We start from the raw sequence: 13,096 nt of genomic DNA on the forward strand, positions 1-13,096 counted from the left end.
ATTGGTCTCTAGTTCCTGCAAAACCCAGAGTGACAATATTTAGACCATGTTCGATAACTGGAAGAGGCCCAAAACGGTCACAAAGTATGGCAGAATCTCGGAGAATATCACGCAGGCGGATCCAACGGACAGGGTCAGGATTCACGAATGGGTTACAGAGCAGAAGGAAGGATTCCGCGCATCAGTCATCGCTTTCTAAGCCGGCGGGTTGAGTAGATCGGCACGCAGACCTTCTGTCTTCGGCTGCTTAGGCGACGATTATTCACGGCAAGCCGAGACACGGTGGACCAGCAAGATCCCGAGCCGTTTCATGATAAGATTAGATGGAATCACATTCTCTTCCCCTTCCACTAGATTCCTGATGGCTTTCTTTCCCTATATTCGCGGCGGACATATGAATCTTCTCATTTGCAAAGATCAAGATCTCTCGACAAGGCAATCACAGCCTGACTAAAGATTACAATCACCTACTCGGCAACATGCCGGGCCCGAACACCGGACCGAAAAATAACCTCATCCCAAGAATGCACCAAGTGGGTCGCAATCTAACCCCTTCACCGGTTCACCAGCTGACAAAAGATTACTCTATGCACGGGTCCCATCATGCAAGGGATACAGCGGTCCCATGGCCCGCTCGTCACAGATGACCCATCTTTCAGAACAGGCATGACATGTTAGATCCAGGCAATGGGTCTCCGTTTGACCAGCCCGGCTGATTCCAACCCGTACATAAAATGTCCTTTCCCCCGTTTTTGTCGATCTGCTCTCCCTCTAGCAGCATCAACAGCAGCAGCACACTCAGGTCGCCATGTTCAGCCGTCTCATCTCCGCCGCGGCTCTCCTGTCCGTGACAGGATCCGTCCTTGCGGCCTCATCTCCTTCCTACGACTACATCGTCATCGGCGGTGGAACGAGCGGTCTTGCCGTCGCCAACCGACTCTCCGAGAACCCCAAGGTCAAGGTGCTCGTCGTCGAGGCCGGTGACTCTGTCTACAACAACCCGAATGTCACGGCCGCGGACGGCTACGGGCTGGCCTTCGGCACGGACATCGACTGGCAGTATGAGTCGACAAACCAGACGTATGGAGGCGGCAGCAAGCAGGTCCTGCGCGCTGGAAAGGCCCTGTCTGGAACCAGTGCCATTAACGGTTCGTACATGTACTTCCATATGCCAGACTATGCAAGCGAGGTCTAACCAAACAAAGGAATGGCATACACCCGCGCTGAAGACGTGCAAGTCGACGCCTGGGAGACCATCGGCAACGAGGGCTGGACCTGGTCCTCCCTGCTCCCCTACTACCTAAAGAGCGAGAACCTCACGAACCCATCCACGCCGCAACTCGCCGCCGGCGCGCGCCCCAACGCCGACTTCAACGGCGAGGACGGACCCCTGAAGGTGGCCTACTCCGTTACCTCGCCCAGCCAGCTCACCACCGTGCTGAACAAGACGCACGCCAACCTGGGCGTGCCCTGGACCGACGACGTCAACGGCGGAAAGATGCGCGGCCTCAACGTCTTCCCGTCCACCTTGGACGCGACGCTCCAGGTCCGCGAAGACGCCGCTAGAGCGTACTACTTCCCCTTCCAGGACCGCAGGAACCTGCACGTGCTGCTGAACACGTTCGCGAACCGCATCGTCTGGTCCAACGAGTCCTCCCACGGAGACGCCACCGCCCGGGGCGTCGAAATCGCCTCCCGCAACGGCACCGTCAGCGTCGTCTCCGCCTCCCAGGAAGTCATCGTCTCGGCCGGCTCGCTCAAGACCCCCGGCATCCTCGAACTCTCCGGTATCGGCAACCCCGACATCCTCTCCAAATACAACATCCCCGTAACGGTCGACCTGCCCACCGTCGGCGAGAACCTGCAGGACCAAGTCAACGCCGCGTTCGCCGCGACCACCCGCACCAACATCACCGGCGGGTCCACCGTCACATACCCCAACGTGTATGACATCTTCGGCAACGAAACCGCCTCGATCGCGCACACGTTGCGCTCCAACCTGCACAAATACGCACACGAGACCGCCAAGGTCAACGGCAACATCATGAAAGCCAAACATCTCCTCCCGCTGTTCGAACTGCAATACGACCTCATCTTCAACCAGAGGACCCCCATCGCCGAGATCCTCTTCATGCCCGGCGGTGCCGCCGCCCTGTCGTCTGAGTTCTGGTCCCTGCTCCCCTTCGCCCGTGGAAACGTGCATATCGCCTCGAAGAACCCCCAGCAGAAACCCGTCATCAACCCTAACTACTTCATGTTCGACTGGGACGTGCAGGCGCACGTCGGTGTGGCCAAGTTCATTCGCAAGGCGTTGCAGACGGCGCCGTTGAGCGGTCTGGTCGCTGAGGAATCGACCCCTGGGTTTGAAGTTGTTCCTAAGGGCGCGTCGGTCGAGGATTGGAAGGAGTGGGCGTTTGATGGAAACTGTATGTCCCCCATCCCTTGTGTCTTAACCCTCCTTTCTTTTGCTCTTTCCTATCATGATCATATCACCTCCCCTCCCCCTTTATCCGTGTCCAGTGACCAGCAGCGTCCTAACCGAGAACCAAAACAGACCGCTCCAACTTCCACCCCGTCGGCACAGCCGCCATGATGCCCCGCAAGTCCGGCGGCGTCGTGGACAACAAACTCACCGTGTACGGCACCTCGAACGTGCGCGTCGTCGACGCCTCGGTTCTCCCCTTCCAGGTGTGCGGCCACTTGGTCAGCACGCTGTACGCGGTCGCTGAGCGGGCGGCGGATCTGATCAAGAAGGATTCGGATCTGTTCTAGACTTACCTTGGATAGTATGCGAGGGTATCAACCAGTCTAGCTAGGATGGGTTGTCGATTTTAGTACTGTTGTATTTTATGTTTTTGCTTGGGTTTGCTTATAGACGCGTAGATAGATATATTTTGATTTAGAGGACGGCGTGGATGTGTTTTTCCTTTTCAATTCAGTTCGGTTTTTATGGATCTCAAACTGTCGAATGATAGTCTAGATAACCCGAGGTAAGAGTACCTAAATACAGTGGAAATGCCTTCCTCACAACACTGCAGCCATCTATCCAAAAGACCGAGTCAGAATTCGATTGAAAACACATCTTGTTATTCACTATAATTATTCCCTTGCTAGATCGAAGGTGATAAATTTATCCTACGTAGTACAGTACGGCTCTGCCACAAGCCATACACCGGCCACAGCCCATCACCAACCCCACGCACAGCAAAATTCAGGAAAGAGTATTCATTAAAATAATCTCATCGATCCATCCAGCCAGGTAAATCAACCAGTCAGTCCATGGAGAAACCAGTCGTTTTACCCAAGCTGTCTAGATGGAATTGATACTAGAACTAAACTAAACTAACGGACAGATAACGACCAAATATCCGTGCAGTCTCATCTACAGACGTCCATCCGTGCCTAGAGATCATAATAAAAGATGCGTTTCCACGCCCGCAGAGAAGAAAAAAGACAAGCATAAACGTCGCATAAGATGTGAACTGGTCTTAGCTGATCTCATCTGCCAATTAATACGCAACCTATCTTGCCGTCAAACCATCCAGAAAATGAAGGGGAGATTGGCGCCATGACATAGGAATAGAGATAAGAGACATTCAAAATTACACCTTCTCGGCGGTCTCCTGCGTGTATGTCGCGCCGCCAGTCTTGCCGGTGCCCGTGATCTTGAGGTTGCCCTCGGCAATCTCCGCCTCCAGGTCGTCGAGACGGCTGCGCTTCTTGAGTCTGCGCCAAGCTGGAATACCGCTGTCGAAGACCTCATCCATTTCTTCGAGCGTATATCCCTTGGTCTCGGGGGCGGTGAGGAACATGTGGATAAAAGCAGCAGTGTTGAAGGCAGCGAACTATTGAGAAACAAAGTTAATTGGAGCCAGTGTGTGGAGGGAAAGGGCTTGGACTTACAATCATGTACATCTTCCAGTTGATCGACCACAGAAGGGGCGGCACAAAGAGCGCCAGCAGACAATTCCAGGTCCAGTTGCAGGCCGTCGACAGCGACACGGCTTTGGCACGGACCTTGGCAGGGAAGATCTCAGCCGGGTAGGTCCACGAGGTGGGACCGATGGTGGTGGCGAAAGAACACACGAAGAGGTACGACATGGCGATGATTGCCTTTCCCACGGCAGGATGATCGGCGACCGTCCAGGAGATGGCATCCAGCTTGGGATCGGTGCCCGGGTTAGGCTTACCATATCCTGCTTGCAGACCTCCCTCGATGTAAAGGAAGACCGCCTGGCAGAAGAAGCCGATCAGAAGAGCGGGGCGACGACCAAACTTGTCAAGGTACAGGATGGCCGGGAGAGTCAGTGCAGTATTCAGGATGTACTGGATCGATGCGGTCAGCAAGGGGGAGCCGGCGCCGGTACTCTGCATGATGTAAACAATGTAGTACATCATGACGTTCATGCCGCAGAGCTGAGACCACATCTGCACACTCATTCCCAGAATCACACGCTTCAGGATACGTGGCTTGGTTAGCTCCTGGTAGCTGGTAGAGGCTTGTTCTTGCTCTAGGGCCAGAGCCTCCTGGATTTCACGGTACTGAGCTAGCACCTTGGGATGGTTCAAATCACCGTTGCCGTGAAGGTTGGCGAGAACCTGCATAGCCTCTTCCCAGCGATCCTTGCTCGCCAGCCAACGAGGCGACTTGGGATAGAAGAACAGACCGAAGAAGAGAATGAAGCCAGGCACGATCTGAATGCCCCAGGGGATCCGGAACGCGGCGGTGCTCTGGGTCGGGTTGTCGGGGCCTCCGTCGATGTTGCTAGCGCCATATTGCTAGATACGGGTCAGCTCTTTGCTGTCTTTCCAAACGTTTTTCGTGAACATACAATGAAGTATTGGATCAAGATACCCCAAGTGATCGCCCATTGCTGTAGGGAGATGACTCGGCCACGAATCTCCTTCGGCGCCACTTCTGCTTGGTAGACGGGCACCATGGCAGAGGCGATACCAACACAGAGACCGGCGATGACACGACCGACAACAAGCAAGGCAATACCGTTTGAAGCGCATTGGAAGCTAGGGTAATCAGTGATAGACCCTCAGAGAGGCGAGAATGGCATACACTGCACCAATGATCCACAGAATCGACGAGAACTGAATGGCATAGACACGGGAGTATTTATCGGCAATGAAACTGGAGCAGAGGGCACCGACGAGGGAACCGAACGGCATGGCACAAGTGATGGCACCCTACAATAGACAATCGGTGAGCGTAGATCAATTTCATTGAAGTGTAGACGCGCGTACCTGCTTGTACTGGCCAGATCCGACCTGGAAATAGTTGGTGTAGGCATTCGTTCCAAGCACACCTGCTCATTTCAGTACCGCGACGAGTCGAGTCGTCAAGGCGACAGCTTACCACTCATGGACGAAATATCGAAACCAAAGAGCCCACCACCTGTGAGGGGTCAGCAAGAGACCCGGACGGACGAACGTTGATCAGGGAAACTCACCCAAGGTGATGAAGCTACAAAGGAAGTAAACATTGTAGAACTTCTTCATCGTGACGGCGACCAGCTATCGAGAAGACGAGAGCCAGCCGGGAGGTGATCACATCCGACGAGAGGAGGGGGAAGGAAGGAATCAGAATACGGGGTACCGGTCAGGGGAGGGGATTTAAATGAGAACTGAAATTGAAATGATCAAAAACTAAAATAAAATCAAGTGAAAATAAAAGAAAAAAACAAAAGAGGGAGGAGGACCAGGGACCGGGAAGGCACATGGACCGCGTCTGGCAGTCACGACTCCATTCACCGTCCAGCATTCACTGCATCGCCTGATGGATTTGAACTCGATCGGATTCAATCTGGACTGGTCCGGCATTGGCGCAGCGCCACCAAACAGCAAGCGGCTTGGAGTCTCGGTGTGATTTGACCGTCTTGCCAGCTTGCTCTCGTATTCCCTGGTTCTCCCCGCGCTTCTCTCCGGTTGAATGGCTACTTGGCTTTGGTTCCAAGCCTTGGGGTGGCATCTCCCCACATGGGGATTTCGTGAGCCCAAGCAGTAGCATCAGACGCGTCGTCGAGGACCAGGGCTTGAGATGGTGGTTGCACAGGGAGCACATACCCGTCGTTAGTCGTGAGACTATCACCAGCTGTGGAGTGTCTGCTCTCCCCATAAAATTAACTACTGGAGAAATGCCATTCAGTCTTGGCTGTCAGCGCATTTCCCTCCCGTTTCTTGGCTCTCGTCCCATATGAAACATTAAAAAAAAGGTCCAGTTCATTCCAGTTCAATCTGGTTCCTCCATCTTGCCATCATCGACTCCTTTCCCCTCCTTCTCCAGGCTCGGGGAAGGATCCATCCCCTCGGGCCTCCAGGGCTCTCAACCACGGTCGGACAGGAACTCTCAGGCCTTGTCCGGCCTGTTCGCAGTCCATCATGAGACCCCAGGTCAGGTCGACGTAGCTACAGGGTTACATCCACTCCCCCCACTTTCCCCAGGATCACTGGGATTTTCCTGTCTACTGGGGCCGTTGCCCCTATATCCGGACCCTGTTATGACCCCGGTCCGCGACGCCATCCCAGCCAACCAACCAACTCTATGTCACGAAAATTCCCCAAAGAGGCTACTTCTCCCCCGCCTTCCCCCCGACCGTTCTTTGTTCGCTTCTTTATCCCTCTTCCCGTCCGTCGGGATTCAAACTTCCGCCCAACTGAACCACAGTCTTCGAACGTCTAGTCTGACATCCTCGCTCGTCATGGGAGTGTGCGAGGGACCAAGGCTCGTCTTCCTCGGAGACCCCGTCGGCCTACATCATGAAGTCAATATGACTAGCTGACTTCAACGTGCCACTTTCTGAAACGGTCAGCAATAAGGAGTAGCGAGAGGGGGATTTCTGTACCACCATCACAAGACTTTGCTGTGGAACTAACTGAATGAGGTCCTAGTCCGTAGTACAGCAGTTGGCTCGAAGTCTGACATGGTATACAAACTAGTGGCCTAGTGGGGGTTTTCATGCTACTTAATCTCTCACTTTATTGCGGCCTTGGCGCTACGGCTTGCCGAGCATGTGCTCTCGCTCTGTCTTTGGTCTTCGCGGCGCACGAGAAGAGTTCTGGCTGGTGATACGCCAAGGAGTCGATGTAACCGTCGAGTACTAGGGGCTCAAGGACAAAGAGAATAAGAAATGTGAACACAATCGCGACTCATCTTCCAGTCTGAACCTGTCCAACCTGTGCCGTTTCATCAACCCCTTCTGAACTCAAATAGTAATAACTATTTCAAATCAATCGCAACTAGACGAGCTCAGCGTATTCCAGCGCTCGTATGAAAGAACTCACCCCTCCCTCGTTCGCTATTCATATCCCCCGTTGGCATTGGCATTGGCATCCTCACCCCTTCCCTCACCTCGGTGTATCAACATCCGAACGCCCACAACAGTAGAGCTGTAGAGTCCGTCCTACGGCCTCGTAAAAGGCAAAGCAACGCAAGACAGATGAACAAGTCGTCAGCGGCGTGAATGTGGCATTCAAGCTAGTCTACTAAAACATTTTTTGCGTCCTGGGCTGTGTGGGCGTTTCTTGGGAGTCTGTGCTTTTTTCTCTCTTCTTCTTCTTTTTTTCTTTTTTATTTTTTATTTTTTTATTTTTTTCCCGACGTGGCTGGAAGTGGACTTGGCTGGGGGCTGGGCATGAACCACCATGGTCATATCATCGATCATTTGTCGTGCGCCTTTGGCTTCGGCTTTCGATCAGGGATGATGGAATGGTCTAGTCTAATCTAGAATATAGGACACGGATGAACTGCGATAGATACAGTACCTAAGAACCCAAAGACAATTCATTGGAAAATCGTATGCTAATCCTGATGATTACTTGCGTAAGGCAGTAATTCTTTGTAGACCATTCTGAAATAGACAATCATCTCATCCATCCATCCATCTGTCCATTCGTCCATTCACTCATTCGCCCATTCATCGATTATTCATCCCCTCTCCAGCTTCCAAGTTCACCATTTTTTGTCGTGTTATTTTGGGGCTTTGACGATTCCTATCAGAATCATGTTTTATACTGCCATATGTGTCCCGGCAGTTGGACCGCTGTAGGCAAAACACATTAGCTCCGTGTTTCACACGATAAGGCAGACGGTCATAGGTTGGTCGAGTCGGCATAGTTGCAAAGTATCACGTTTGTTGTAGGAGATCCAAGTAGCGCGCAGGTTATGTTCGGAGAGTCCCCTTGTTCATGGCTCTGAGCGGCGCTAGGTGATAAGAATCCCGTCGAGTAAAGACGACGGGCTAGTTGGGTTGTCGGTAGTGGTGGAGTTTTCCTCGACAGATCGGTCGGAAGGGTCACTTGGGTCAAGAAATTCGCTGGTATTATCGGCTTGCTCAACGGGCGGTACCCATTGCATGACCTTCAGGTTGAGAGTGTGTGCATGGCGCCCAAACTTGCACGGTTTGGTCCCCCGACAGCCGTCCTTTTGGCATATATGGCCAAGATAGCATTTGATGGATCGGCAGCGCCCGGTCTTGGGGCATACATGCTGCCTTAAGATATACCGCATGACGTGAAGGCAATCCTCGTCCGCCGGACCATGGTCGAACTCACAGGTGGGGTTGTCACAGTCCCCACCGAGCTGGTGTCTATTGCACAGCTTATGCTGCTTGATGCGCCGGTTATAGGAGTCCCAGGCGTCTGTGGATGGGAAGGGACAGTAGCTATCAATGCGGTCGTCGTCGATGTTCACTGCGATGTGATCTTTGTATTTGCCCCACGTACCCGGGAGGTTTTTGTAGTAGTATGCGTCGTCTCGGGGTTTGATGGGAGACTGCAGCGGGGGTGGAACGTAGTGTTTTGATTGAGACAGTTGCTGGCTGGGCATTATATGAACTTTCATACATTCATTGCCATATCGGCAGATACCCTGTCTATGGTCAATTGCGGGTCATATCACGAAGGTCCGAGGGTCTAACCTTTTGAAAGTGCTTGCAGATCGGTCTGGAGGGCGCGGTTGGCACATTCTTTGGACTGGTGTGATTGTTAAACGCGGGGCCAACGCCAGCATGACCATTACCATTACCGATTTGGGTTCCCGTTGGGTTAGTGTTCATGAAGACCGCTGGCAGCTCCCTGACAGGAATATCAAGCTTTGCATACTCCGGGTGAAACGAGGCGGCCTTGATAAAGGTAATACGATCGGATTTGCCGCGATAGGGCGTCAACATAGACAGGTATCCTGCATCGTGACAACCCGCAAAGAAGATATGTTTGCATTGATTATTATCAGCAAACAGACGGAACATTTCTACCTCTGTCAGCCATGGGAATATCACTGATGGTTGTTGAGCTGCTACCTCTGATTTTATAGTCGGCACCCTCTTTCTTATCCCCCGCGTCAACATAGTCAAACAGGTCCTGCGACCGGGTAAAACTAGCCGCAAATGGTGACAGAGACCGGGCCTCATACCCCAGCAGACCAATACGAGCCAACGACTTCGACAACCCGAGGACGTTGGAATAAATACGGACCATGATACGACACTGATCGGCTTGGCCTCCGAGTCGGTCCTGCAGCTGTTCTCTGATGGAATCGCTCAAGAGTCTGGCAGCGGTGATACCACCGTCACTGCCAGCCTTCACAAGGTGTTCCTTGAACTGCACTCCTTAGTTATCACTCTCTAGATGCAGACAAGGAAAGCTTACCAGACAGCCATCGCCATCGACCAGCACCAGAACAAATGGGTTCCGCTCCTAGATTGTAGTCAGCCCCTATTCCAACCCCGTCCAGCTCGTTCCATCATACCTGTCCCCTTGCCAGTTTCTTGTACTTCTCGCGAGACTCCTTCTCCTCCTCGTAGTCACTCTTCAGCCGATTATAGTCGTCGAGAAGGAGATGGAAGCGCTGGAGGAGTTTCTGCAGGGTGTCATGATGCTGGTCGTTCTGACGCACTACTGAGGCCAGGTCGGCATCCAGGGCCTGGATTTCGGTTTCTGCAAGCATCGTCACCGGACGTTATACTGGTCTGGCGGGCTGTGAGGTATCTAGGCTGAGCAATCTGGTGCTGATAATCGCGGCCACACTGGGTAGGCAACCATGCAGATCAGCAGGACCTAGACCCGCGGCGGTACGGGGAGTCCTGGGGCTGATACTGGGGGGTCATATACGAGACAAGAGAAGGACGGATCCGTTGCTTTGCACCATTCAGTAATAATGTTCAAGAAGAGAAACTAAACTGGCTCGGAAGTTTGCCATGAGAAGCCCGAACAGGCAAAAGAGAAACAATTCCAGATTGCGTTGTGGCAGTCGCTTAGGGGGGATGCTTCGTCTTTAGATGTATGCGGTAAGCGGTGAGAATGGCCAGCTGTCAGGCGGGGATCCCCCGTTTAGTTCCACGGGTCTTTCCACGGTTTTGCCCGCACGGCTTGCCCGATACGGAATTCCCCGTGATTTCGCCCCGGCATCTTTTCAACAAAGGTACAGAGTTAATGTCGGCCTGAAATGCTTCCCATTCACAGTAGGATCATGCCATTTTCTCTGTGATGGCTACTCACTATACCCAGGTAATCCATTATCTACATAGTATGCTCACATGGATATCTGATGAATATATATCTTTCTGTTCGAAGGCATATAGCATGACGATTGAGGGGTTTCAACCAATGAATAAACTAATCCTTTATTTTCTTTCCTTCCTTCACTACCTCGACCAGGTAATACTCAGTAGTTCATTTGCACGAAGTAGTTCGTGACTCGATGCCAGCCGGAGCGCCTTTCTCGATGTGATGCAAAACGAACAAACAGATTTGGATGTCGACTGGGATAACTTACCTAAAAATAAATTCCGAGTTCGACAGCACCTGCAATTCAAGTGTCTCGATCCTCGAGTATACAGTACACACCAAGCTTAACGCCATCGATCTTTCGAACTCACTTGGTCTTCAGTACTGGCTATCTGGTCACAATGGATTGTTCAAATGTCGAGTCATCCGCATTCATGGGTTTCTATCTGCTATGCTTCAATTTCTAGACTAAGAATTTTCGGTTATTAACCTTCATCAACAAATGAATTGATGGTGTTTTCACTGTTCGCGATAAATAGTAAGTAAATCCCATGAGACTGCAATGACGCAGGGATCCGAAGACAAAATTCACAAGATAAATTGAAGCCTCAATATTCAGGCAAACATCAAGAGAATGTGCATAACTTGTGCAGCACTTATGCACCGGAATAATGACATCATTCACGAATTAGCTTTGGATGAAGACTCCATAATGAGAAGATATCCACATCTCGCCCTTCACTTTCCGTGGCCTTTTCCAATTAGCCAGGTTCGTACAACCGCGCCTGGAAGCAACATAAAGTGTAGCACAGAAACCCTGGCACATATCCCGTCCGGACAAGCTACAACAACATACCACCGCAACAATGGCCGGCAAGATCATCATCCACCATCTTCGGATCTCCCAATCCGAGCGAGTCATCTGGCTGTGCGAGGAACTGAACCTCCCCTATGAGCTGAAGTCATACAACCGCCAACCCCCGTTTTTGCTGGCGCCCCAGGAATACCGCGAACTCCATCCCGCCGGCACCGCCCCTATCATCGAAGACGGACCGATCGTCCTGGCCGAGTCGAACGCCATTTTCGAATACATACTCACCAAGTACGGAAAGGGCCGCTTGGTGCTGCAGCCGGACCACCGGAACTACCCCGACTATTTGTTCTGGCTGCACCATGCCAACGGCGGCATGATGCCGTCTTTCATGGGCGTCATGATGAAGCAACTTGCCGGGCAGCCCGACGACGGCTCGCGGCCCAATGTCAGTCAGCAACGATTCGATCGCAGCATGGCCGCTCTGGAGCAGCAGTTGGGCAAGTTCCCGTATGTCGGGGGCGACCAGTTCACCGCGGCCGATATCTTGGTGTTCTTCCCCTTGACGACGGGAAGAATGTTCGCTGGGTTGAGTCTGGACCCGTATCCGAATGTCGTCTCCTATCTGCAGCGAGTGGGGAATAGGGAGGCTTATCGGCGGGCGATGGAAAAGGGCGATCCCGGACTGGAGCCTCTGCTATCGGCAAATCCTCCTCGGCGAAGTGTCCTATAGAAACGAAATTAGTTGGATAATGATTGTGGTCGATCAGGAATGCGAGATCTTCAAACTTTCATTCAAACAGTTAAAACCCTCGCAGACCCAGCATGATAGATCATTTCAAGTGGGCCAATCGGTAAAGCGAGGAGCACATAACAGGTCAACTGTGGAAATTAAAAATTAATCTCGGTTGCCCCTTTTCCAGGGTGGTTTGTGATATAACGTTTTCAACCACCGAGCGGTCTAAACCCCCGAGCGGTCCGTTTTCTCCACCACCCCCTATCTAATTCAGAACTTCAAGTTCGACGCGTCTTTTTTCCACCACTATCATCGGAAATGCATCTTTCTAAGGAGAGTCGAATTCAGATGGCAGTATCTGCCTCTAAATCAAAAAAAATTCGATCAAAAACGCGTACGGCAGACCTATTTAATGTTTCAAAAACGACTTTACTGCGACGGCTTAATGGAATCAAACCACGATCGGAAACACGCGCTAATGGCCACAAACTGATCGAAATCGAAGAACAATTGCTTTTAAAGCAATTACTAGATGCAGATAAGCGAGGATTCCCAATTCAGCCCTAATTTCTGCGTGAAATGGCTCAGATATTGCTTAATAATTGCCTACAAGGCATGTCTGCAGCCCTCGGAATCAACTGGCCTTATAAATTCGTTAAACGTCATCCTGAGCTTCGTACGCGATATACTAGACGTATTATCTATCAGCGCGCAAAGCAGAAAGATTTAAAGATTATAAAATCGTGATTTGAGACTGTACAAGCAATTATTCAAGAACACGGCATACATAAAGACAATATCTGGAACTTCGACGAGACTGGTTTTGCAATGAGACTTTGTTCTACTTTAAAAGTGATTATTGCAGTTGAGCGAAGCGAGCGGCCGCGTAGAATTATTCAGAGCAATCGTGAATAGATCACAATTATCGAAACAATCGAATCAAAAGATGTACATCTATTGTCAGTCATTATATTGAAAGCAAACGTCTAACAGGCTATCTGATTCCAAGAACATAAGCTTCCTCGCGACTGGTGGAT

General features: G+C 51.6%; 4 protein-coding genes across 4 annotated transcripts; 2 read left to right on the plus strand and 2 right to left on the minus strand.

Annotated features, from left to right (window-relative positions):
• Nucleotides 1-808: 808 nt before the first annotated feature.
• LDX57_010345 (GMC family oxidoreductase) lies at nt 809-2,772 on the plus strand (the record flags this gene model as incomplete). Its single annotated transcript, XM_046092099.1, has 3 exons — nt 809-1,148; nt 1,206-2,426; nt 2,555-2,772. The coding sequence occupies 3 exons, from the start codon at nt 809-811 to the stop codon at nt 2,770-2,772; spliced, it is 1,779 nt and encodes a 592-aa protein (XP_045948076.1).
• An 830-nt stretch (nt 2,773-3,602) lies between these two features.
• On the minus strand, nt 3,603-5,508 carry HGT1_2 (sugar porter family MFS transporter; the record flags this gene model as incomplete). The annotated part of the gene is made up of 7 exons (XM_046092100.1): nt 3,603-3,845; nt 3,904-4,779; nt 4,833-5,022; nt 5,069-5,196; nt 5,254-5,315; nt 5,366-5,404; nt 5,460-5,508. The coding sequence occupies 7 exons, from the start codon at nt 5,506-5,508 to the stop codon at nt 3,603-3,605; spliced, it is 1,587 nt and encodes a 528-aa protein (XP_045948077.1).
• Nucleotides 5,509-8,209: 2,701 nt separating this feature from the next.
• LDX57_010347 (zinc finger CCCH domain-containing protein) lies at nt 8,210-9,952 on the minus strand (the record flags this gene model as incomplete). The annotated part of the gene is made up of 5 exons (XM_046092101.1): nt 8,210-8,875; nt 8,925-9,256; nt 9,306-9,606; nt 9,655-9,702; nt 9,755-9,952. 5 exons carry the CDS (start codon nt 9,950-9,952, stop codon nt 8,210-8,212), a joined length of 1,545 nt encoding a protein of 514 aa, XP_045948078.1.
• Nucleotides 9,953-11,378: 1,426 nt separating this feature from the next.
• On the plus strand, nt 11,379-12,056 carry LDX57_010348 (glutathione S-transferase family protein; the record flags this gene model as incomplete). The annotated part of the gene is made up of 1 exon (XM_046092102.1): nt 11,379-12,056. One exon carries the CDS (start codon nt 11,379-11,381, stop codon nt 12,054-12,056), a length of 678 nt encoding a protein of 225 aa, XP_045948079.1.
• Between the last annotated feature and the right edge of the window lie 1,040 nt (nt 12,057-13,096).

The sequence above is a fragment of the Aspergillus melleus genome (genome assembly GCF_016097325.1).
Source record: "Aspergillus melleus strain CBS 546.65 chromosome Unknown contig6, whole genome shotgun sequence".
NCBI lineage: Eukaryota > Fungi > Ascomycota > Eurotiomycetes > Eurotiales > Aspergillaceae > Aspergillus > Aspergillus melleus.